Source organism: Pan troglodytes, chromosome 4 (genome assembly GCF_028858775.2).
Source record: "Pan troglodytes isolate AG18354 chromosome 4, NHGRI_mPanTro3-v2.0_pri, whole genome shotgun sequence".
In the NCBI taxonomy this organism is placed as follows: domain Eukaryota; kingdom Metazoa; phylum Chordata; class Mammalia; order Primates; family Hominidae; genus Pan; species Pan troglodytes.
The window spans coordinates 94,374,445-94,401,186 of NC_072402.2; the positions used below are offsets into that span (position 1 = coordinate 94,374,445).

Sequence of the window (26,742 nt, forward strand, 5' to 3'; positions counted from 1 at the left end):
CATGGCTCATGCCTGTAATCCCAGCACTTTGGGAGGCTGAGGTGGGTGGATCACTTCAGGTCAGGAGTTCGAGACCAGCCTGGCCAACATGGTGAAACCCTGTCTCTACTAAAAATACAAAAATTAGCTAGGTGTGGTGGTGCATGCCTGTAATCGCAGCTACTCGGGAAGCTGAGGCAGGAGTATTGCTTGAACCTGGGAGGTGGAGGTTGCAGTGAGCTGAGATCACGTGACTGCACTCCAGCCTGGGCCACATAGCGAGAATCCCATCTCAAAAAAAAAAAAAAAAAATTATAAGGACAGGGTCTTCTGCTCTGGAAATGTTAGAATCTTAAAGTTGGAAGGGCTCTTATTTCACTAGATTTTTGACAGAAATAAAAGACAAAAAAAATAAGGTAGCTGTGAAGAGTACCTTGAAAGGGACATCAGAGGGCCCTAACTGCCTTGGCTGCCTGGTGGGGTACAAAGCTGTATGGATGAGTTCACCTTTTTCATGCCACTGGCCATCATTTGTCATGACTCGACACAGCACTGTCCAACCTGTCCTGAGGTCTGTGTTCCTCAAACAGTGACCAACACTACCTCCTTCACTCACACCCCAAGTTCAGGGTTCAGAGCCTTTAATGTGGTTGGTGTACGGCTTTTCATTTATTTTAAAATTTTTAATAATTATTTTCTCTAACTCTTATCATTCAATATTTATTAGTTGGCCTTCTATATGAAAGAGTGGCTTAACCCCTCTATTTATTCATTCATTTATTTACAGCAGTATAGACTCATGAATTTATATTGTATTCAATAGCTTCAAATCTATTCTAATTTTGAAGTTTGTAATATACTATAATATAAAGTAATCCGGTAGAATTCTTACTGTTAAACTACTCTTTAAAGAAATCCATTACACAGTTTTAACTGCATTTGCAAATCCCTGGTTGTAGTCATTACTAATCCACTTTATAGTTTCAAAAGAGGTCTTCGGGGGAGCATATTTGCGAAGTGCACCCACCGTCGTTGCCTTATTCTGGTAGTCACAGGGTGACAGCCGAGGGAGCGGTAACCTGTCATCAGCCGGCGGTGCGCAGCCCACACAGCACGTGGTCCGCATCACAGGCTGCGTTATTGAGTGAGCCAGTCTCCAGATGCCAGGCGCATGACGAGTCCACGGAGCGGGACCTCCCTCCCCACGCATCCCGGGCTCCCGGGGCGGGGCCGCCGGGCAGGGAGGCGGGGAGCATCCTGCGTCGCCTTCCCGGGACCGCCCCGCCCCGTCGCACTCAGAGAGCTGGGCTGGAGCTCCAAGCGGAAACCGCGGGAGCCGAGCCCAGCTAGGAATGCAGACCTCCTGAAAACCAAGCCGAGGACTGCGGGGTCCGGTGTCCACGCAGAGTGAGTACTGTCTTCCGCCGCTTTGCTCCAGGCCGCGCGTGCTCCCGGGTCTAGCGGCCTGTGCCCCCGGCTACCGGCCCTGCGTGTCCGGGGCCTGGTCCCTGCAGCGGACTCCCCAGGCTCGGGACGTGCGCTTTTCCTACTATCGCGACCCTGGCGATACCGTGCGTTCTGAGTTTAACTGTGTTTCTTGGCGACTCCTCCTCCTTGTCGGTAACACTGTTACTGCCCCTTCCGCCGGGAAATGTATCTGGTGACCGGACGCGTAGGGTTACAAAACAAGGAATTTGTGTGGCCCGGTACAAGTGGCCCGAGACAAGTGGCCCAAAAGAAGGAAAGCAGCAGCTATGTCAGTTTGGTTTGGCACCTTTCTCTCTAGGGTTGGAAATAGACCTCCTCCTCCCCAGCCCTGCCGCCACCCTGTGATGACCTCCGTTTTAGAGCGTGAGCTCACTCTGACCTTTCTGCGTACCTGATACATGCTGGGTGTGGCGTGGCAAGTGTTGTAACCTGTTTCGGTTCCATTTCCTTTACACAACCTGAGACGGTTGTAGAATAACATCACTGAGGGTTACTTTGTGTCTATCTTTTAAGAATACAAAGTGTTTTCACAGAGATTTAACTTTCTCTTCTGTATGGTTAGGGACCCGGCATTCTCCACTTACACACAGGCAGGGGGAAGTTCTTTATTCCCATTGTACAGCTTCAGAAAATGAGGCAGAGAGTTTAGACAGCTTCCCTAAGGATCGGGACTTTGGGGCCTCTCTAGTTTTCTAGGAAACCACCTATGCATCAGAATGACAGAAATGCTTAATCAGCAGCTCTGGAAAGTTCCTGCTGTTTCACATGTTTTTCAGAGGAAAAACCTCTGCATTGCAGGGAAGCTCAACAAGGAGTGGCATCTACTGTTCAAAAGGGGAAAGTCTATTTCCTAATCAGCACTAGAGTTTATATTAATATAGATTGCTTCTTTCTGATGAATGAATTCGACTTTTGTGCACTGATTTTTCAGTATCTAAAAGGAATATTGAGTTGTTGGGAATATGGTGGGGAGGGTGTGCTGCTTGGGTTCTAGGAGGCAGTATAGGATTAAAATGAAGTAGTGAAATTTAGCAAAATCTTGCTGAACAAGGAAAGGCCACACCTGTAGACTGATGGAGAAGGAATAAGCCACTTATAGCAATGAGGCTGACTAGGGATCCCGTGTGTGTGCAGCAAGGACTCCTGGTGTCTATTACGAATCAGCATGCTTTGTAGACTGTGAAACAGTGTTTATGAAGCAGCACATTCAAGTATAAATATTGGCTGTGGTTCAGTTCAGATGCTTTGAAAGAAGAGTCCGAATGCCAGAGAGTAGTTGATTATATAGAATTAGTGGGGAGTTTTGGTTCCTTGATTATTCTCTGGCAGAATTGACTAAGTATAACATCTGTCCTGCAATGAAAACATAAAAGATAGTACGTAAAGTAACAGTTTGAAAGAATGAAACCAAAAAGAAAAAGAAAGCATTTTCTTTTAATTTGAATAACTTCTGAAAATCAGCTGAGTATTTATGTTTCTATTCATTGTTTATAATCACAGTTAACTTTAAGTGATCACTACTTCTTAGGTGGAAACATTTACTTTTTCTCAAAATATGAACTGTCTTAATTAGTCCTATTCAAATAAAAACTCCATAACCCATATTCTTCTATGTTCATATATATCTTTGTATCTCCTCTTTCATTATACCTTATAATTCCCTCAATTTGGAGATCATACGAATCTGGGATATCTGTTTTAGCATTGGTGTGTCTAACCTCATAAGAACATATCGCATAGTTTTTCTGATACATAGAATTAGCAATCTGCATACTAGAAAATTACAGGAGGTCTTCATGAACATTGCATTTAATTTTTTCTCTATGGACGCTCTTGACTTAAAAATGTCATCTTAATGTTTCTCAAAAGGCATAGTCTTGGCATTTTGGGTGACAATTCTGAATTAGATAGAGCTCTTTGCTCGCACTGAATGTCAGAGCGTGACCGAAAGCACTTTCATGCATTTAAATGAACTTTGGTTGGGTACTACTTCCAATTTTTTTAAATTGAATAAAAGATATTAAAAAGGGCTAGGGACGGTGGCTCATGCCTGTAATCCCAGCACTTTAGAAGGCCAAGGAGGGAGGATCGCTTGAGGCCAGGAGTTTGAGACCAGCCTGAGCAACATAGCAAGACCCTGTCTCTACAAAAAATTTAAAAATTAGGGCATGGTGGCGTGCACCTATGTGGCCCCAGCTACTTGGGAGGCTAAGGTGGAAGGATCAGTTGAGCCTGGGAGGTTAAATTGTAGTGAGCTGTGATTGTGCTGCTGCACTCCAGCCTGACAAGCGATGAGACTCTATGTCAAAAATATATATATATAAAGAAAAAAAAGAAAAAAAAAAAGAATTGAGCCATACCATTTTGATGGAAAGCCATAAAAATAATTAGTCACATGATTTCCAATTTTTAAGGCCACTTTACATCTCCTAAGACTTGATGGCTTCTGGACAAATCTGTTTATTTGAACATTGCGATTTGGGCAGAAACTGTGTAATCAGTCATACCGTTAGCAAGATGACATTGTTGGACCCATGTGCTATAGTACTCTATTGTCTACCCTAAGCAATAATGATAGATTATTAGAAGGTGACTGTAATAGGTTCTAGTAAAAGAATAGATGAGCATAATCTGTATTAGAACATAGTATTAATAGTTCTAATATTAATATTTATATTAATAGTTCTAATAATAGTTCTAATGTGGCTATAACACATTAATAGTAACAGCTACATTTACTGAAAACACTATATTCTAAGCACATACGGAGCCCTTATGTCCTGTGATGATAATGTAGCTATGAGGTAGAAACTCCTGTTATGCTCGTTTTACAGATTAAGAAAATAAAAACTGCCATACTGTATTGTTTTTCAGGACATATTTAACAGCTTGCCATGAACACTTTTCAAAGAATGAGCTTCAGTGCATGAAAAGTTATCACACACTAAATTCTCATTTTGCTGCAGTGATTTCCTCTCTCAGAATGCAGACTTTTACTATACCATGAGCCTCTTAAAGACAGAATCCCCTATAGCATCTACTTCATGTCTTCCACATAGTAATTGCTCAATATTTATTGGATTGGAAAAAAGATTAGTTTTATCTTAATATGAATAGAGCCCTAAGATGCTGTTACATTAATATAGATTATTCCTGGTTAGGTAGAAATGATTTAAAAAATTCATTTTTATTCTCTAGGATTTACAAGTAGAGTTTTTGAAGTTTAATATCTCTTTGTGCTTTAGCTAAAGATTATAGAGTGGATAATCAAAAAATATATGAGCAAGGAACCCTTTTTTCTTTCTTTATTTTTTCCCTGGAGTTTCTGCAATTGGCCAGACGTGATGCTAGGCATACAGAGGTATGGCCCATATAACAAATATAAAGAGCAATGTGAAAAGTGTTAAATGGCACTGCTGTCATGATGCTGTAAAAGCGGAGTGAAAGGTTAAAGGAAGAGGGTTGAGGTTAAGCTTGGGAGCCTGTTTTTCTGGGAATATACAGTAGAAATATGATTTCTTTAAAGGAAATCTGCAACCAGGAGGCAAGGCTAAAGCAGAAAATGGCAACAGCTGCAGATCCTAATGACTGAGACGTTATTCTGGTGGAGCACAGTCAGTTAAAGGCAGGACTGCTTATAAGTGTGAAATACATCCAGCCTCCCAGTCATTGGCTTGCCTGATGCATTATTTTCTTAATCTCTTCTTCCCGTGCTTTCCCCTGAGACACTCCAGTTTCTGTTGCACACCTTTGCATGTGCTGTTTTGTGGAACTGAGAGTTCTGGTTAATTCTAGGACATTCTGATAAGATGTTCTCGCTACTCTTCCCTTGTAGACAGACTGGATTTCCATCAGGTGTCAGTAACATCTAAATTTTGTCCTGGGGCTCTACGCAGTTTAACTGGAGCCGCCACAGCTGATTGGGTGTGTGTTGTCAGTCCCCCAGGCAAGCTCTGAGGGTTACGTTTCTGCTGCTCATATTTGTTTCTTTCTTCACCACTCAACCCGAGGTGCAAAAGTGCAAAGACAAGTTCATCAACAATCAGAATAACCTGCCCCTGAATTCTTTCTAATGATTCATTTTTCTCAGTCTAGTTTCTAATTTCATATTTGGCAGCTGCCACCTGGTAAATACATCTCCTTAGCTAGAGGAGGAAAACTTCACACCCAGTTTACTCACCTTTTGTCGTTTTCCCTGGTTCCTCTCACAGGAATGGTTAGCACACCTTGGTTTCAAAGTTGTTGCTTGGTCTGTTTTGTTGCCATTTGTTTTCCTACAGATCCCTTTACAACACTCTGTTTTTTAAAAAACTAACATTTAACTTTATTTGAGGAAGATATTTTATATGTTAGAAAAAAGGATTTTGGGTCTGCTTTTATTGAATGTGTTAACTTTAGTTAACCTTTTTTTTTTTTTGAGACAGAGTCTCGCTCTGTTGCCCGGGCTGGAGTGCAGTGGCACAATCTCGGCTCACTGCAGCCTCCACCTCCTGGGTTCAAGCAATTCTCCTGCCTTAGCTTCCTGAGTTGCTGGGACTACAGGCACGTGCCACCACTTCTGGCTAAATTTTGTATTTTTAGTAGAGACGGGGTTTTGCCATGTTGGTCAGGATGGTCTCGATCTCTTGACCTCATGATCCAATCGACCTTCACGGGGAAGGTCTCTAATGAACTAAACCAACTGATGTTCACGGCCCACGTTTGGAGCCTGAGCAAGGTCATGGACCACTGATATTTCACTCAAAGTTGCCATAACAGATTAAAGTGCTTAGTATGCAAGTATTCTCCCTGAACTCTATAATGGACTGAGGTCCCCCATACCAGTGACTTAAGAGTCAAAGACCTAGACCACACCTCAGGGCCTCCAGAGTTGCCTAGGATAGAGTTGTTGGGGAAAGTGTGAGCTATGAGTGCTGTTCCCACCAAGAAATCAGGAGCTTAGCCTCCTGCACATACTGTTTCCTTATTAACTATACTAACAGAGTGGCCAGGGAAGGTAGCAGGGAATAGAATCACTTATACATTTTTCAGTTACATGTGCTTTTTCCTTATTGTGAATGTAGGAAATTGTGTTTATATCCGATAGGGAAAATGAAACCCTTTTATATGACTCCATTACTATGGCTGATAATCATCAGAGTCCCTGAATATAAATATTCTCATGCTAACAATATGTTTAAAACAGTGCCTCATATGCTTTTAGACATGCAGTATTTTATAGCATTTTATTTTAAAAGATGTGTCAGGTTTAGAGAGGTGAGTCTGCATCAGGGAACTGAAACTGGTAACCAGCATTTTTATTTTTCAGGGTTCTTCTCTTTCATATGTTCCATCTCTTTATTTTTCTGTGCTGCATTGTGATTAATGGCCTCAGATCTATCTTCCAGTCGCTTAAGTCTCTATGAAGTTATGTGTAGTTTATATTTTCACCTATTTTTGATTTGGGGTTTTTATTTTTTCTTTTGTGTCTTTGATTTTTAAAATTTTTTAAAAGTCCCCTTCAGATTTTTCTATTGTTTTAGTTACTTTTTTCTTTGAGACAGGGTCTTGCCCTGTCACTCAGGCTGGAGTGCAGTGGCACAATCACAGCTCACTGCAGCCTTGACCCCCTGGGATCAGGTGATCCTCCTACCTCAGCCTCCCAAGTAGCTAGGACCACAGGTGAGAGCCACCATGCCTGGCTCATTTTTGTATTTTTGGTAGAGACAGGGTTTCATCATGTTTCCCAGGCTGGTCTTGAATTCCTGGGCTCAACTGATTCACCTGCCTCAGCTTCCTTCTTCACCTCTATTTCTTTCTTCACTACTCAACCCGAGGTGCAAAAGAGGATAGACAAGTTCTGGGATTACAGGTGTGAGCTGCTGCGCCCAGCCTGTCTTTAATTCTTGAAGTAAAATTTCTCCCATATTTGTAACAATGACTCTCCCACATGCTATTTTACTTCCTGATTAGGTTGGGAAAATGTGGCTTGAAATTCACCTTCAATGAAGATTGTTTTCCATGAGAGTCCTTTTTCCCCTATGTTGCAGATCTGCCTTTACCAAGTGGTTTTTAGTACGTTGCTGCCTGTGGTCATTCAGATTTCAACAGCGTTAATATCTTGGCTTGGTGCTTCCACTCTACAGAAATAAATTTGGTCCTTGAGTGCCCAATGGCACAAGTTTGGAATTTATTTTTCTCATGCGTATGCATTTTTACACTCATGGCTCCAGCCAGAAAGAGAGCTTCCTTGCCATTGTTCTGGACAGGTGGGCAGTTGTCAAGGCTTATGTTTGTGGATGATCAGTTCTGAGTAGCTTCTGGTTTTAAGCTAGTAACTCAGCACAGGGCCTATAGCCAAGATTCCTTTCTCATTTAGAGAATTCAATTCCTAGTTCCCAGCTGTTATATCTGTTTCTGATATCCCCGTGAGTCATTCTGTCTCAGCCTTGCTCACCAGAGGACTTAGAATTCCCTCCCCTTTAGGTTACTTGGGAATTTCTCTTCTTTAAAGCTTACCTATCTATTTTATTTTTTATGTTAAATTTTATTCAGTATTCTCATGTCTGGAGCAAAAGGGAGTTCTTTTATTAGAACACAGACTAATTTTGTTAGACCTGAACAATGTGTTTAAAATGTTTGAAAGCCTTTAAGTTGGGGAATACATGTGCTAGTTTGTCACATGCTTATCTTATCATCATACTGGCCTTATGATATTCATACTGGCCTGATCTTCGTAATGATCTGATGATATTCATATCACTCTACACATGTTTTCATTTGCTTTTTAGACTCCTGTTCTACAGAAATAGACATATATTATTTTCTGAAAATTTAATTACTTGACCATTTGAAAATTGCATCCTGTTTTAAAAAAATCCTGGCAGCTGAGCTGTATACTTGGTGTATAATGTGTGCAGCATTAGGGGTTCCCCAATATTAGTTCCAGAATATCTACCTATAAAATGATAGCAATATTGGGATCGATGATGTCTACAACATACTACTATTTCCTCGTGGTGCAAGAAAGGATGCGGGCTATAGAGAAAGTCACGAGTATCAAGTGTTCCTGGGGTTTAGGGACATAAGACTAAAGAGGACAAGTATTATTGAGATACTTCAGGGCAAGCATGTATGCCTTTGTCCCAGTCTTTTTAGGGAACATTTAGGTTCTTCAGTAACCTAGGCTAGCAATATTAGCATCAAAAATCTTATTTTAAGCTGGCTGGAAGGTAATTTTGAAGAGTCATTTTGCAAATTTATCCTAATATCTTATGTGATCCTTTCTTTTAACCAAATGTAAGTGTGAAGAGACAGAGATTGTCACCAGGAATAGAGCACTAATGTACAGCAATAGACGGTAGAAAATGGTGGTCCTTTCACTGAGCCACTACAAAGCCATCTTGTTTTAAATTACCTAAAAGTGATTCTCCATGTCTGGGAATTTTAGAATTACGTGAGAGGCTTACAGCTTTTTAGGCCACAGACCTCCTTCCCTCTTCTTCTTGCCCTTTTTCCTTTGTATGTTTCTAAGTGTCTATTGTCCCCCTTCCTCTCCCACTGTTCTAACTACTGCCTATAAATAATTCTCTTCCAGGACCATTTCTACCCGTTATGTCAAGAACCACTGAGCTACAGTGTTAATGCTTGGCCAGTTACATTGCCCAGTGGCTTGACATTACATTCATTGCCAGCAATAATTATGAACATTTTTAGCCTAAAATATTTAAATAGTTATGAATTCCTGCCTATTCTACATATAGTTTCAATGATTAGAATTAGAGATCCTGTTTTCCCCCAGCAATATTATAAAACTAAATATCTTCCACATGATATCTTACTCTAACCTTGAGTTTTTAATCAATTAGTTAATTATATTTACTTGGGATTTTAGCCCTAATGGGTCCACATCACTTAGAAAAAAAAAAAAGTCTGTCCTCTGCTGAATATTCAGAGTTTAAAAATGGAGGGTTAATCTCTCTTGGCTGTTGAGTTTGAGCCTTCTGTTGGTTTCAATAATCTTTTAATTATTGCAGTATTGTGTGCTGAATTATTCTCACAGTGTTATTGTGGCAGGCCTGGATTCTTAGCCCAGAAAATTAGAATTGTTTTCTTCTCCAGCCCTTCTGACAATCATATTTTTATACCTGTTCACAGGTTTCCAAAGATTAAATGTGATCTACACTGATCTCCATATTTGCAATTAAAATCTTTGTGAAATACCACTTGATTTCCAGTTGAAGTAGTAGTAAACCATATTTTCTCAATGTATGTGTAACTTCTCCATATCCTACTATATATAGGTCAATGAACTGAAAATTTGGGTACCATTCAACTTGGGAAGACAACCAATATAAAACAAAGAAAAAGTTAACTAAGAACATTCTAGCTATTGCTGATAATCTGAAAAAAATTCTGGAGTGCTCTGGGGGCAGGATTCAGTCTAGCAGCATGTATATAGTTTAGAGAAACTCTACAGGATGTAGATTTTGAAAATAAATAGAAACGAATAAATTTAACATTTATTAATTTATTGGACAACTACTGTGCTAAGTGATTTACATAAGATTTCATTTATTCCTCGTAAGAGTTGCATATTTTACAACTAGGTAAGGAGGTATTGACAGTTTTATAAATGAGGAGACTGAGGGCCAAGAGAGTTCAAATAACTTACCCTAGGTCACTACAAATAGCAAGATTCTATTTGATTCTAAAATTCTTTTCAGCAGACTAGTCTTACGAAATCCTCCGTTCAGTGGTTTGTATCTAAGTAGTTTAAATAACTGAGAGGGGAATTTGTTTCTAAACTTAAACACTGGAAATCAATATTGTGCTCTTTTCTTATATGCAGTATCTTAGTACTGCTGAAATTCTGATGGGTGAGGTTTCCCACTTGTCTGAAAGAGAGTATTGTACACTGATTAGGATTAGGAGATAATAGTTTAGTTGGCAGTTTCTTTGGACATTTGATATGGGCAGTAGAGAAGGAATAAATTAGCCATTTTGGAATATGGCGAAAATTGTTAATAGTAAAATTAAATAGCACATAACTGAAAACACCCTTATCCTATACGAAATAGGACACCCTTACCCTATAGGAAACTTTTGCTTAGATTGAAATATAAGCAGCAGTGCTCATATATTTACAGCAGTTTCAAATTCAAATGAATCCTACTTTAAAATGTGTTCTATCTATTCCACTGAATTTTTATCTGATGGGAAGGTGGAATGTAATGCAGTGGAATGTATCATTATCTGAAACAGGCACAGAGCAGTTTAGAAATTTGCTCAAGGTCACACAATTTAGCAGAGCTGAGATTCAAATTCAAGTGGCCTGGCTCCAAAGCCATTCTTCTAACCATGACACAACTTTTTTTCTTTTCTTTTCTTTTCTTTTTTGAAACAGGGTCTTGGGGTCTTGCTCTGTCACTTGGGCTGGAGTGCAGTGGTGCAATCACGGGCCACTGCAGCCTTGATGTCCAGGCTCAAGTGGTCTTCCCATCTCAGCCTCCTGAGGGCCTGGGACCACAGGTGTGTGCTACACTTGGCTAATTTGATTCTTTTGTAGAGATGGGGTCTCACTATGCTGCCCAGGCTGGTCTCTAACTCCTGGGCTCAAGCAGTCCTCCCACCTGAGCCTCCCAAAGTGCTGGGATTATAGGCGTGAGCCACTGTGCCCAGCAACCGTCTCTTTAATATTTGCAAAGATTGATAAAACACTGCCTCTTTAATATTTGCAAAATTAAACTTGCTGTCAGTATACATTTGTGAATTTGTTCTTCTTAGGTGGTTTCCAGAATAACGTTTTATTTCACTCCCCATTTTCATGTTGGTTATTTGACAATCAGCTTGGATAAAAGAACCTTGTTACAGTTCTCATGACATTGGCTTTTTAATTAAGAATATTCTTCATTGAAAGGTGGGCTGCCAGGCCCATCTCTCAGTCCTCATGTTTGGCTCTGTCTTAAGATATCCTCATATGTTCCTCCCTACTTTGTGTTAGAGACATTTTGAGTCTCTCATTTCTGTGGAGATTGAGGCTTGCAGTTGGTTTTGCAGCATAAGTGCACATAAAAGTTCTCATGTTTTTCTTGCTCTCTGTTCAGTTTACACCTAAGGAATGAATGCACTATGGAAGTAGAAAGGCTTCCTGGATGATTATTCAGCAGAGCTCAGAATTTCTCTTTTTTTTTTTTTTTTTTTTTTTTGAGATGGAGGCTTGCTCTGTCACCCAGCTGGAGTGCAGTGGCGCAATCTTGGCTCATTGCAACCTCTGCCTCCTGGGTTCAAGTGATTCTCTTGTCTCAGCCTTCTGAGTAGCTGGGACTACAGGCACGTGCCACCATGCCCAGCTAACTTTCTGTATTTTTAGTAGAGACGGAGTTTCACTGTGTTAGCCAGGATGGTTACGATCTCCTGACCTGGTGATCCACCCACCTCGGCCTCCCGAAGAGCTGGGATTGCCGGTGTGAGCCACCGTGCCTGGCCAGAATTTCTCATTCTTATACCATAATCATATCATCAATAACCATATATGCTTTAGATAAGCTCATAATCTGTCAGGGTTGTTACAGGTATATGCTCTTGCTACCAAGATTCCTCTTCATTTGACTGGAACATGGACCTAAAGCAACCATGCATTTGAATCCAAAGAAAATGCCACAATGTAAAATAATGTTGCAGGTTCTTTTCTTTGAGGAAGATAAGCAAGATTAATGTGAAATGTGTAATTTCTCAAATTACTGCTCAGGCTGGGCATGGTGGCTCACACCTGTAATCTCAGCACTTCGGGGAGGCTGAGGTGGGCGGATCACCTGAGGTCAGGAGTTTGAGACCAGCCTGACCAATATGGTGAAACCCCATCTCTACTAAAAATACAAAAATTAGCTGGGTGTGGTGGTGCACACCTGTAGTCCCAGCTACTTGGGAGGCTGAGACAGGAGAATTGCTTGAACCCAGGTGGCGGAGGTTACAGTGAGCCAAGATCATGCTACTGCACTCCAGCTAGGTGACAGAGCAATACTCTGTCCAAAAAAACAAAAACAAAAAAAACACAGTGGTCAGCACAGAATTACTCTGTCATTCTGAGGCCAAGCAAAGAAACTTTCGAGGCTGTTGGCATTCATAAAATAATAAAAATCACTGCTGTCTATTGATGTACCATGTGCCAGGCACCAAATCATGCACTTTATATACATACCCTCATTTAATCCTCACTGCTATCTTATGAAGTAGGTATCATTTTTTTATATCCATTAAATGAATTTAAAAACCTCACATTTGGAAGGATTAAGCAGCCTGCCTGTAGTTGTGCAACCAGAATTAGGCCTCAGGTCTATGGGACTCCAGAGCTCATGCTCTTAACCTCTTTGTTTCCCAATTGAACATCTGTCCTTAAGCACATTATTTAATGCCCTTCACTAAAGTATAGCATATAATATTAGAATTGCAGAACTACAGGATTCTCAAGGCCAACAGTTTTTACAAATAAAGAAAAGGTGGGCAAGAAAGGTTAAGAGCTCCAAGTCACATGGCTAGTCAAGTACAGTCTTCCTCATGGCTCCTGTAGTGCCTGTTAACAGAAATTGTTTGATTCACAGGCTTATGTAAATCCTCACCTGTGAAACCTTCTCTAGGGGAGGGACAAGAAGCAGAAAGTAGGCTGCATTTTCTGGACCTGACTTCCCTGTTTTGCTTTATCTTAGGCAGCCAGAAATTAGACATATTTGGAATTATTTCATGCATCAAGAGAAGCAACTGGAATCCCTAGAGACACGAATACAACTTCAGGAAAGAAATTTGCTTTTCTATTCTTTGATGACTGACCTAGGCTGTGTGGCTAGCTCTTCTCCTTACTTACAAAATTATTATCCCATAAAAAAGCACTGGAAAACTAGAGTTTGGAAAGCAATGAAAATGAAGCAGTTGCCTCGTAGAACTGGAAGCTCAACTTCATGCCTTAAATGTGGATTTTTTTTTTCTAAGTTCTTGGGGTGGTCCGGTATCAGAGCTCATAATCAGACACTCAGAGAATATGGCCAGGTATCCTTCTAGCTTGGATTTAGATCACAGATCAGCTGTGACTATTGTCACAGTTGCTAGGCAACGTTTGTATGTTTATTTCGAGGTCTACCCACATGTTGCATCAGAGGCCAAAGCTCATGTGCTCTGCACTCCTCAGAACAAGTAGAGCTCTTTATTTTTAACTAAACCGTTTCCTTGTAATGTATTTTATGAATGTACAGCCTACTCTGCCAAGCTGTAGTTATCTTCAGTTTCTCCCTAATAGTCCCAATTCTCTAAATTTTTGCATTCAACTTCATCTAACCTGTTGCATTCTGGACTGAATATCTCTGGTACTTTCCTACCCCTAAGTCTTGCGCAAGCTGTTTTGCTCACCTAGAATGCCTGCCTGATCCAGCCTCTATCTACACATTTTGTAAAATCAATATATTTTGTTTTAATATTTGATATGAGGGCAGTCAACTTGTTATAGCAAAAAGTTCATGGACATTATTGTCATATCTGTGTTTAAATTCAGGCTCTGCCCCTTTTTAACTGTGTAATCTTAGATAAGTTATTTAACTTCTCTAAGCATCAGTTTTCTCATTGATAAAATGCAGATAATGTTTACCTATCAAGATTTATGAAGATATATTGAAATCAGATACATAGAGCACCTGTCACAGCTCCTGGTATTTGGAAGATTCTATAAGTCCCCACCTCCCTGTAGATGACACTACAATAAGCATCCAATAAATAGTCCCTGCCTTGTCTATGAAGGCTTTCCTAACCATCTTCCAAACCAGCACCTCAGAAATAGTCTCCCTCTTCTGACCGCCTGTAGCATTGTATTGTACCTAAGATCTTATCACAATCAAACTTGTCAAATACTATGTTCTGAGATACAAGTTGGCACTGTAACTAAATCTGCTAGCACAACACCATATTCTGCCCAAAAGAGATGGCTGAACTTCATTCATAGATGATCCATTGTTTATCTTTCATCAGAATCACACTTTCGGTTATCATAAACACTATACCTTGTTAGATGACTCTATTGCAGGTCTCTTTAAAAGCACCATTATTATACTTAATAATTAAAGGGATTGTAAGAATGTATGTCATGGTGTGACAGCTTGGCAAACAACAGACATCTGAATATTCATTTCCTGAGGTGAATAATCCATCATTACAGAAAGAAAAATGGAAGCCTGTATTCAATAAACCTATAAAAGGTGTTTAAAGACTGTCCATGTCTTTCTTAGAAAAGCCCCTCGTGCGCAGCCTTGTTTTGTTGCAGGTGTCTTACAGGAAGCAGCTCAGGGTTTTGCGTATATGTGTTTTATTTTTAAGTTGTACAACTCCTGGTTGATGACAATCATAACGTAAATGACCTAAAGTTTAAATTGCGTTATTCTAATCAGTTTTCTGACCTCTGCTGTCAACAGAATTTCTGATGATCAAGTGATAAAACTCAGACAATGTTGGTTTTGTGCCATAAAATAATACTCTTGTGTTTATTCATGTACAAATTCATGCATTTATCTCAGATACTTGTTAAGCAACTACTATGTTAAGGCTCCGGCGATGGGGATGGGGATGGGTGGCAACTCAAACAGGCCTGGCCCCTGCCTTCATGGAGTTCACATTTGGCTGTTTTATAAATGTTGTGAGGAAAGGATTTTTTTTCACCCATGATTGCCTTTATTTCAATATTTGAGATGTGTTATTAAATAAGAATCTGATCATGGCTCAGGACAAATTATTTGTTTTTCTCTTGTACATCTAGCAGAGCTGTTTGTAAAAGTTAAAAATTAGTTATTGATTTGTCAGATTTTTTAATTTAGAAAATGTTTTGTATTTGTTTTGTGGTTTGCCTAAATTGCTCTAACATTTGGTATCTAATTTGACTCTCACAGTAACCCTGTAGGGTGCACGGTATTCCCATGATAAGAAACTAGATGCTCAGCAGGCTTAATTGACCTCCCGTGGAGTCCCGGCCACTTAGCAGCCATCCAAATGGAAACTTAAGTCTTCTGATTTATTAAGTGTGTTCTTGATTCCAGCTTAAAAAAAACTTAAAGTATTAAAACTGTATCTTATTCTGTGTTTAAATGAGACTTTAACTGACAGCTAGAAAATGGAAACAAAAATGTGAATCAACTGTGATTTTTGAGCCCCTCTCTGCTACTGTATAGGCACTGTGGGGAGTAGAAATGACCTCTGCCTCTTGATAAATTTATAGCTTCATCAATAAGACATAATGTACACTTAGAAAGGAACTCAGTAACCCTCCAACACAGAATGCATGGTTCAGTGTTAAAGTGAGAAATATCAACACAAGAGTTGAGAAGATAATAAGAGCTAAAGCAGATGCAAATAGTGTATCTTGAGCTAAATCTTCAAGGGCAGGGAAGATGGGACTTGGGCAGGGAAGAGGCTTCTAGGCAGGGGGAATGGCAAGTTGCAAGGCTCAGAAGTGGAAGGGAGTGTGATGGTGATAGTGATAACAATAACTGCCATTTGCCCAGCGCTTATCACTTGCCAAGCAGTTATTGGTTCACATGCATTAACTTATCCTTAAAACGGCTATCAAAACAATTCAACCAGAGAAGAATTGTTACTATTTCAATTTTACATATGAGGAAACTGAGGCAGAGAGGTTAAGCAACTTGCTCAAGGTTGCATGTGCATTAAATGGCAGCTGGATTCCACCATGGTCTTGAGACCAGAATCCACTCTAACCCTTTTAACCTGTGTGTTATGCTGCCTGATGTGGTGCTCGTGAGATGGTAAGGACACCTTCATGGTTAGAGGGGAGACTCAATATGGGGTCATGATGAGAGAGGTCAAATAATGGAGAATCTAAAAATCAGGCAGAAGGCATTAAACTTTGTCTAGGACTTATTGATATTTCATCAGTGTGGAAACATGGTAGACATTTATTTTAGAAAGATTGGTCAGCCATAGACAGAAAGGATTGAAAGACAAATAAGGGTAAGGATGGCAACTATTAGATGGAAACTATTAAAAGGGGGTTTCTATCCAGGTATGGGTGATAGGTGATTAGACCTGGAGTAGGGTAGCAGTAGAAATGAGAAGGATGTAATGGTGATAAGGACTGGAACTGGCACTGAATCAACAGGTGAGTCAAGGCCAGGTGATTTCCTGAGAGCTGCTTCATGGTATTACCCCCATTTTACAGATGAGGAAATACGGAGGCTCCAAGAGGTTAATTTGGGCTAATAAGCATTGGAGCAGGGATTTCAGCCTATATCTATCTTTCTTGGCTTCCTCTCTTTAAGGTAAAATAATGCAGTCTGGTCATATAGTAGAGTTGCTGATAAGGTTTGAAGAATTGCTCCCCAAATAAGAGATGCTTAAAGTCATGGGGAGAAATCAACATTCAGAGGGAGCAATAATATCAGAGAAAAGGCAGAGACTGAATATTAAAGAACACTGGAGGGAGGGAGGAGGGTAAGGATTGAAAAACTACCTATCAGGTACTGTGCTTATCACCTGGGCGATGAAATAATCTGTCCACCAAACCCCCATGACATGCAGTTTACCTGTTTAACAAACTTACACATGTGCCCCTGAACCTAAAAGTTAAAAAAAAAAAAAAAGAATACAGAGAAGAATGGAGCAAGTGGAAGAGGCTTCCGGAAGAAAACAAGTTAGAGGTATAGGGAGGGAACCTAGGGCTCCTAAAGCCACAGCAGCCAACAAGGAGAGAACAGTCAGTGAATGACTCAAAGTGAAACTGCCAATGGATTGTCAAGTGGAGAAGGAGGGAACATGCACGCAGCCCAATGTTCTTAGTAACCCTTAACAAACAAAGACAGATTCAGGTGTGTGAAGGGCAAGTAGTGTTGCAGGTGGGAGGATATGGGAATGCTGCCAGTGATGGGGTGGAGAAGGGAAGGAAGGTCTGTCATGAGGAGAAAGAATTCTGAAGCATCCGATGCCCCACTCTGTGCCAAGTTCTGAGCCAAGCCAGCTGCGGTCAAGGGGAGAGATCACAGGGAGGCTGAATGGCTGGAGGGGAGGCAGAGAGGATTCCTGTAATCCAGTGGGAGGTGCCTGGCAAGAGGCCAGGAGGACGTGAAGCGACTCTAATGTGTGGTAGACAAAGAAGTAAGGAGCTGAGGGAATGATTGTTCCATCAGCTACATGTAGTGGCGCAATGGATGAGCCCGCATTCTAGGAGCCCCCTTCCTCTGCCCCTGCTTCTATAGAAGCCCTTACCTCCCCATCCTGGCTCACTTGCCAGGACCTGCTGGGGAGCTCAGAACCCTCCCTACTCCCATCCAGTCTCACAAGACAGTTAAGTGAGCCTCCCACCTCAGCCTTCCAAGTAGCTGGGACTACAGGCGCGTGCCACCACACTCAGCTAATTTTTAAATTTTTTTGTAGAGACAAGGTCTCACTACATTGCCCAGGCTGGTCTCCAACTTCTGGACTCAAGTAGTCCTCCCATCTCGGCCTCCCAAGGTGCTGGGATTACAGGTGTGAGCCATTGCACCCATCTGTACATCGCTTTTTAAATAATAATTGTTGAATAGGTGGGTGAGTGGAGAGTAATTTCTATTAAGGAACTTTTCTCTGCTTCTTGTTACTCTGACTTGTGCCTTAATTCAAGTTTATAAATGATTACTAATATTCGGGATATTAAGATAGGTAAATGGGTCATTTGGGAGGGGTAGTATTTTGATAGCAGCACTTTATACTCTGATTTACAGTATTAATTCTTTAGAGGTATTTTGGTGTATATGAGCACTGATGGTTGTGCTTTAAAATTGGCAGCCCGTTGATGTTAGCAGGACCAGCCAAGTGGCAGGTACTGCAGTAGAGGGACCTGGGTTAGAAGTCAGATGGCCAAGCTCCCAGGCCTGGTGTACACAGCTTGGAGGGTCCTCGTGCAGAGAGTCCTCCTTTCCAGCCTGAGCGATCCCTCCTTATCCTCCAATCACCGCATGACAGGTCACATTATCAGAACTGCCTGTCTCAACTATCCCCTGAACTGCTATGGTTCCCTCATCTACATTCTCATGGAACCCTGTGAGTTTCCTTTGTAGCAAATAATTGTTGGGAGTGATTATTTCTACTAATGCCATCTTTGACTAGGCTATAGCTTTCATAAGGGCAGGGACATGCCTACTGGTTTTACCTCTGTGTCCCCAGCACCTGACACAGTACCTGGCACAGAGCATATTCTGGATAAACACTTGGGGGAGCCAATGAACTCTGGTAAAATCTTGGACATGAGATTCCATTTTTCTCACCTGTTTAAAGCCTGTATATTAAAGCTTGTATTAAACTTTATCACTAAGGTGCTTTCTCTTTGAAGATCTATGGATTAACCCTTCACAATTTTTTATTATAAATGTTATCCACATCAATGATAGGAAATTCAAACAATGCAAAAGAGTATATATAATGAAAGTGTATTCAGTCATTCACCAGAGATTACAAATATTGAAAGTTGCTTGTCTTTACAGAGAGAATAAAAATTGAACAAGCTGTAGCCAGAATCGAATGGATTAATAATGGGGTGGGCATATTCCCTACTTCCAGCTCCCGTGAAGCAGCTTTCATATTTCAGTTTTAAAATGGTTAGTGCCTTAGTGAGGGAAGAAAACTTTCATGCAGTAATCTGTGCTGCCAACAGGGGCCAAGGCCCTCAGCTAAATTCCCACTACACCCTGCGCCATTGCTGATTTTCAGCTGTTTTGTATAGAGATTTTACTGTTCATGGGGGCCCTCTGAAAGTTTTCTCCTTTCTGGAATTTGAGGATCACTTCAAGGTATTGTTTAATAAAGTAGCAAGGCAGGCTGGACAATTCAAGGCAATGTGATTTTATGGATGATTTAATACATTTGGATGTGTGGAAAATATGTCTACCTAAAGATTTTCAGCTTCAGAAGCACTTTCACGTAGAGTGTTTGGTTTCTGTGTTGGTGTTGCATGGTTGAGGGGAATCATTAAAGGAATGGAATGCAGCTAAGTGGAATTTCTTGAGTTTGAATGGAAATCTGTATAATCAATTCCAATTATGGAAGGATAGAATTACATAAATACAGGGACATTAAGCACCATAACGTTTTAAAAATATTTTCAAGGAAAAATATGGATATTCATATATTTATCCATTAATTTGATAGAGGGAAAATCTGTCTTGGTACATCTTACAGTTTTCAGTACCAAAAAGAATATGAGAGAGGCCCTTCCATGCCCTGCTACAGTGACTGGGGCTTCTTGCATGTGTGCGTGTGTGTGTATTTTGGTGGAAGGGAGTGTCCAGTTGGTGCCTAAGGGTTCTCAGGAATAGTTATGTTTATATGATTATTTTTGAAAAATAAGCATACTAAAGCTTTGGATTTCTGTCTGTAAATTATGATAGTTTAACTACAAGCATCAATGTGTTCTGCATTAACTGAGGTTTGTGGGGAAGGTGATTTTGTTCATGGGCCATAGACTATAGTGGGTTTCATACAATCACCTTGAGTGGTAGTGTACTGGGGGTGGGGGAAGGTAAGGGAGAAGCAGGAATGGGCTCATGCTGCCCTGTGACTCAGCCTCTGAAGTGGCTTTGGACCAGGCATTAGAGACAGAGTGAGGTCCATCTTTTAGGCTTCCTTCCCTGGGTGTTGTTGGCAGGGTAGCAGCTGTTTACTGACAGTCAGTTACTTAAGAAGGCAGCTCATGCCAGATGGAACCCCTGGATTCTAAAACCTAACGGACTTAAATGTTAAAGAGGTTTAAATGAGTCTGGGTAGGAGTTTGCAAAGATGATCATTATCTGTTTAATATTAACCAGTGTAATACAAGTTAAGTACTAGAATAGTACTCCAAACCATACAAGTATCCACACGCACATCCCAGTACTTAGATGACTGGATCACAGGGGCTGATTGCACCACTGCAAGCATCTCAAGGAAGGGTGTTTCTTGAATAGTTACTATTTATCACCTCTTGCCTTCTAAGGAAGAGCCTAGATGAGACAGATAACGCAGCAGAATTCCCTCTGTAACCTTGTCTCCACCTTCTCTTTCTTACATGACACTGAACGGACGGTTCGCATCCACCCAAGTCTATTTCCGGGAGTTTTGTCCTTCTATCTTATGTATTAGGAATAACACACTGGCAATTTAATGAGCATCTGCAATTTGCCAGACATTTTGCCACACTATCTCAAATACAACCCTGCAAATAGATGTTACTGTACTTTATATGTAAATGGACCTGGAAAACAAAGCTCAAAGTCACAGAGCTTGTAACTGACAGAGCTGGGGCTTGAACAAAATTTTGTTGAGTTGCAAAATCCATGTTTTTTCTAAAAATAACATAAACAGTAATTACAATAATATTTACTGAGCATTCGTTATGTGCCAGGGAGTAATTCTAATAATAAACTTACAAGGTAGTTGTTAACTACTAAAGAAAAATTGAGGTTGGGAAATTGGAGATTTTAAAATTTAAGTATCTTACCCGAGATTGTTTAGTAAATAGCAGACCCAAATTTTGAACCTATTTGATCTGGTTACAAAGGCTTTCACTACTGAACACCACCTCCTACTAGATTTTTGTGCTCTAAACTGGGTAAAACCAAGGTAAAGGGCCAAAGGCAGTATGGTTAAGAGGAGCTGAAGGACCATGTAGATTGTAGGTTAAATAGAATCGAACTTTCTATTTCTTTCTTTCCTTTCTAGGTGTCAGCTTCCTCTGGTGCAACCAGCAAGTCTTCCAGTATGAATCCCACAGAAACCAAGGTATGAGGAATACTAATTGAGTGAGTGCTAATTTAAGTTGATTGTGCTGCAAAGCAAAACAAATGTAGACTAATTGTTGATGATGAGTTATATATGCTAGGAAGTTTTAATTATGGAAGTAAACATTTTCTTCCTAATTTATGGGGGTCTTTGAAAACTTAGCTTTCCTTCCAGTATTTACCTTACACATCATCTACATGGTTTTAGGTTATCTAGAAAAGTAGAGTCACCTAGAGTTGTTTTGTTTTGTTTTGTTTTGAGACAGGGTCTTGCTCTGTCACCTAGGCTGGAGTATAGTGGTGTGATTACACTCACTGCAGCCCCAACCTCCTGGACTCAAGCGACCCTCAGCCTCTTGAGTAGCTGGGGCTACAGAGGCACACCACCATGCCCAGCTAATTGTTTTTTTGTTTGTTTGTTTGTTTGTTTGTTTTTGTAGAGACAGGGTCTCACTGTGTTGCCCAAGCTGGTCTCAAATTCCTGGGCTGAAGCAATCCTTCCACCTGGGCCTCCCAAAGTGCTGGGATTACAGGAATGAGCCACCGTGCCCGTGGCCAGTTTTGTTTTTGTTTTTGATCCTAGATTTGATTGAGTTTTTTAATTGAAGATATTCCTCTAAGTACATTTCTCTACATTGAAATGAGAATATAAATTATTCTTGCTAAAATGGTCTTACTATTCTGAGCATTTAAAAATAAATATAAAAATGAAAGATTATACTAAATGAACATAAAAATATACTGGTTATTTCGGATGCTTTCCCAAGTTGTTTTTTCTGAAATTTGAGTCTTGTGGGGTACCATTTTATTGACAAACCTTTCTTGAGCTCTATTTGGGATTTATTCTTAAAATTATTTTTTTGAATTTCAGAATTAAAAATAAAAGAATTTCCTCTAGTGGTATTGTCCACTTTGTTCTGAAGAGCTGGCTGTAGCTGCCTTTTAAACCCTCTCCCTAAGTTACTCTAGCTTAAGCTCTGTCTCTTGGGAATATTTCAGGGGAGGGAATTAAAGAGGGAGCATTTTCAAAATTCTCTCAACTAATGTTTGTGTGCCAATATTCTTTAATACCTTTAAGAGCTACCCCAACTCCATTATTATTAAATTGCCCTTGTTTAAAATTACCAACCTACTTTTGTTTTCTGTCTTTCATATTACTATGCTATCCCTGTAGTTTCCTATCCCAGGTGATGTGGCACTATAACTTAGTACTATCAAAGGATTATATGGCCTCATCTTGAATCATCTTCAAAGAACATTACAAATATCTAGAAATACACTATCCACATCTAAGCTCTTATGTCATTTAGCATTCATTTAAAATTTTAATCTAAAATTATCAGTTTTTAAATTTAGTATTTAAATTTACATTGATTTCTAAATTGCTTTCAAAATATACATTATATAATCTATAATTAATGTTAGCTGTCTCTATTTAATTATGTTAAGCTTAATCTTAAAAAATTAAAAATCTTTCTTTTTCCTTGAGGCAGGGTCTCGCTCTGTCTTCCAGGCTGGATGTAGTGGCATGATCACAGCTTGCTGCCACCTTGACCTCCTGGATGCAAGTGATCCTCCCACCTCAGTCTCCTGAGTAGCTGGAACTCTAGGGGCACACCACCATGCCTGGCTAATATTTTTGTTTTTCTGTAGAGACAGGGGTCTTGCTATGTTACTCAGGCTGGTCTCAAACTCCTGGGCTCAAGCAGTCCTCCCATCTCAGCCTCCCAAAGTGCTGGGATTACAGGCATGAGCCACTGTGTCCAGCCTAAAATTAAAAATCCTAATTTTAAAAAATATTCCAGAAGCATCTACAAAATAAAAGTTCTCATTAAGACCAGGCACAGTGGCTCACACCTATAATCCCAGCATTTTGAGAGGTCAAGTTGGGAGGATCGCTTGAGCCCAGGAGTTTGGGACCAGCCTGGGCAACATAGCGAGATCCCGTGTCTACAAAAAATTAGCCAGGTGTGGTGGTTTACTCCTGTAGTCTCAGCTACTCGGGAGGCTGAGGCAGGAGGATGGCTTGAGCCCAGGAGATCAAGGCTGCAGCAAGCTGTGATTGCACCACTGCACTCCAGCCCAGGTGACAGAGCAAGACCCTGTCTCAAAAATAAATAAATAAATAAATAAATAAATAATCTCATTGAATTTAGAGATCATGAAAACCAAAGAAAAGAGATAGGAAGGAGAGCCAGAAATATAGGATTTCCTTTTTATTCTTTTGGTTCTTTTTCATCCTGTTGCCTGATTCTAATCCCCTGTGCCTCAGCTCAAGGACCAATGTTTATTTCAGGCGTGGCCTGTTACCTAGAACAAATGTCAGCAAACTCTTCACCCTTCTCTAAGCATTAATCATGAGAATTATCGGGAGTCCTATGAAACTGGAGGAAAGTAGGAGAGAAAAGAGAGGGAGAGACAAAAATAAGATGCACGTAATAAAGTGTCCCCAGTGGCTGACTAGGGACCACTTTTGGCCTCAAGTCTCTTTCCCTGGAACCTGGTTCCACATCAGCTGTGATATTGGACAATCTCTTTTTGCTTTGGTTTCCTTATCTGTACAGTTTGGAGGAAGGTGATAATAGTACCTGCCTCACAAGACTGTGTAAGGAAACATAATGTATATTGGATAATTCCTGTCCTAAGCAAGTGTCCAGATGGGATTGTCTGTTGGCCACTACTGGGGAGAGAGTGCAGTGCGATGACTAGAACACACAACCTCAGGTCCACCATGGATGTCTTTAGGGAGTTATTTAACTGCTCTAAACTCAATTTCTCATCTGTGAAATGGGTATAATAATACTTGTCTCATAGGATTATTATGAAGATAAAGTGGGTTGACACATGAGAGGTGATTAATACACATTAGTTATTATGGTCATCATTATTATATTCAGCACAATCACTACAAAAATAAATTCAATTACTGATTTAAATATAGATTGCATTATAAGCTGCTTGTGTCTGTGAGCATGCATTCTTAATTGTAGTGTAGGTTCTCCCATGCAAAATTCTTGATTGCCAAATTGCAAGCTATTAATAGATTCAAAGCACTATACTACCAGCTGGCTTATTTTCCTTGTTAATCATTTAATAAATTATATTTGCATAAACTGAAAGGATAGTTCCATAAATAGAAACTCATTAATGAGAATGTAGTGTGAAAGGATCCAAAATTTAAAATTTCTTTAAAAATATTTCAATCATAAGCTTTGTTTCCTTCCCAAAATAGTGTGTTAGCCTAGCAAGGGGCCATTATTTGAAGAAAGTATGTGTCTTCATTACTGAAGTAGAAGACATGATAAATTAAGAGGATAATTGACTTTAGCCTCTTCAAATAAAAATAAATAAATAAAAACCACTAGTTTGTGCTGATACTACCAAGCAGATAAAAAGGAAAGAAACAGCAGGAAGCATCGGACCCTAGTTTGTAATCTCTGACTGAAAAGTTCATGAAATGTTTAATCAAGTTTTATTCATGATTGTATATCTTGCCTATATTGAGAATGCATGCATGTACTTACTTGTTTTTGCACAAGTAATGTTTAGTTGGATAAAACTGTAAAATATCATACTAAAGATGCTAAGTTACAACCAGTTCTGTAGAAGCATTTCTAGAACTTTAAATTCGATCTCTGCATACAGGACTGTGATGTGCCCAGTAAAAATCCATGCACTAAATATTTACAATTTTGGGGGGATTATGTTGACAGAATTTCATAAAACTTTCCGTTACATCTGTGACTATTTGATCATAACTAAACATTGGATACATAGGAAAAAATGATATTCATGTAGTCTTTACACAGGGAAAGGAAAGGAATGAGAAATTAATTTTATTAGTGGAAACCTTCGCTGAAAAAAACCTTCACTGAAAAAATGTAAACACAAACTGAAATATCTGCTTAGGACCTTAGAATGTAAGTGCCTACAACTTCTTGGAGTTATACACATATGCATCGAGTAGATGCAATAGATGAATAGAATCAATCTTGATATAATCATTTTAACCCTTTTTGTACATGTTACTTATTTGACTGACAGATAAAATAAAATTATACCTGGGGCTGTGCTCTTATATTAGGCCATTCCAGTCAGCCAACAGATGGAAGGACCACATCTTCCTAACAAGAAAAAACACAAAAAACAGGTGATGTTGTTCATTGTACTAGGGCATCTCTGTTTACTAACGGTTACATCACCCGCTCAGCATGTGCTAATAACTGCAATTCACAGTCTTCTGTTAACACTGAGATCCCATCATGGACTTTCTGTAGGCTTAGCTGCCCATCAGCCACATTCTGGCACTAAAAGTAATTTTCACTGCTTTCTGTGCCCTCAATTCTGTCACCATCCCATTGTTTTACACTGTCAGCCAAAACCCATGATGAATATTTCACTGATAAAAACACCTTGTTAGTGGCATGGAAACACAGTGCCCTTGGCTTTGTGATGAAGGTTTTTATTTTCTGTTGCCCATTTATGTGTTACCATGTAAATAGTAATAAATCTTTACATATCTTTGATATACTTAGCAAGGAGATATAAATTGCTCCCTGAATAGTAAGAGCAGAATATTAACTAGTATACCTAATTGTTTATCTAAAGAGTTGCAATTTCAAGCAAAGTGTAACAAACTTAACTGATAATGTTTATAATTACATTAAAAATCATCTCTTTTGAGTTTCCTCAGTTGAAGAAAATCTATGATAGTCTTTGTAAACTATGTCTATCTTTCTTTTCTTCCTTCCTTTTTTTCTTTCTTTTTTTCTGAATTTAGGCTGTAAAAACAGAACCTGAGAAGAAGTCACAGTCAACCAAGGTAAATAGTTTAAGTCTGTTAGTTAGTTATTTGGATTCTTTTTAATAATAATGAATAATCAACTTCCTGCCTTGGCACAGCTATGAATGGTAAAGGGGGTTGCTGGCTAATTTAATTAATTTTTAGACCCTTTTGAATGGCTGTGTACATGTAGAATATATAAAATATAACATTAAGTCCGTATATTGTTAAAAAGAATATATAATATTTTATAAATGAAAACTATTTCAGAAGCATTTTGTTCAAATCTAGTTTTTTGTTATATGTATAGTGATTGCTTTAAAAAAGAAAAAAGCAAGAGGAACAGAAGAAAAAAGCCAAAGAGTAGTAATGAATATCCAATTCCAATTCCAATGAGACATCAAGAATAAGGTGTCTGCTGAACTCAGCACCTAGATGGCTTAGGGATGAGAATCTTTCCTAAGAGGCTGGCTGGGTTTATCGTGACAGTCTTACCTCAGTTGGTGGAGCTAGTTAACAGTTACACAGGAGGCTAGCTTCTGTTACTTTCCTGACCCATGACTGTCCAGAATGAATGCCATTCTGCCTCTGCATGGAGGTGAACCCCAGGGTGTGTACGGCAGCACAAATGTTTCTCTTCAATAAGGTGCTGCATTTTATTTTGTCAAGCACTTAAAGCAAGTACTAAGACAAGACCACAAGGTTTCCTGTGGAAAAGCACAGATATTTGAGCCCAGG

General features: G+C 39.7%; 1 protein-coding gene across 50 annotated transcripts in view; it reads left to right on the forward strand.

Moving 5' to 3' along the window:
* Positions 1–26,742, forward strand: part of CAST (calpastatin) — a 112,255-nt gene that overhangs the window by 39,102 nt on the left and 46,411 nt on the right. For 19 of the 50 annotated variants that reach the window (XM_054684449.2, XM_063811406.1, XM_016953536.4 and 16 more), the window contains exons 4-5: positions 21,163–21,222; positions 26,002–26,043. In XM_054684449.2, coding sequence (XP_054540424.1) covers positions 21,163–21,222; positions 26,002–26,043 — 102 coding nt within the window. Of the gene's footprint in view, positions 1–1,252; positions 1,387–21,162; positions 21,223–25,305; positions 25,372–26,001; positions 26,044–26,742 lie in introns of those variants that run through there. The other 31 variants (XM_063811404.1, XM_054684445.2, XM_016953525.4 and 28 more) reach the window with 3 other exon arrangements.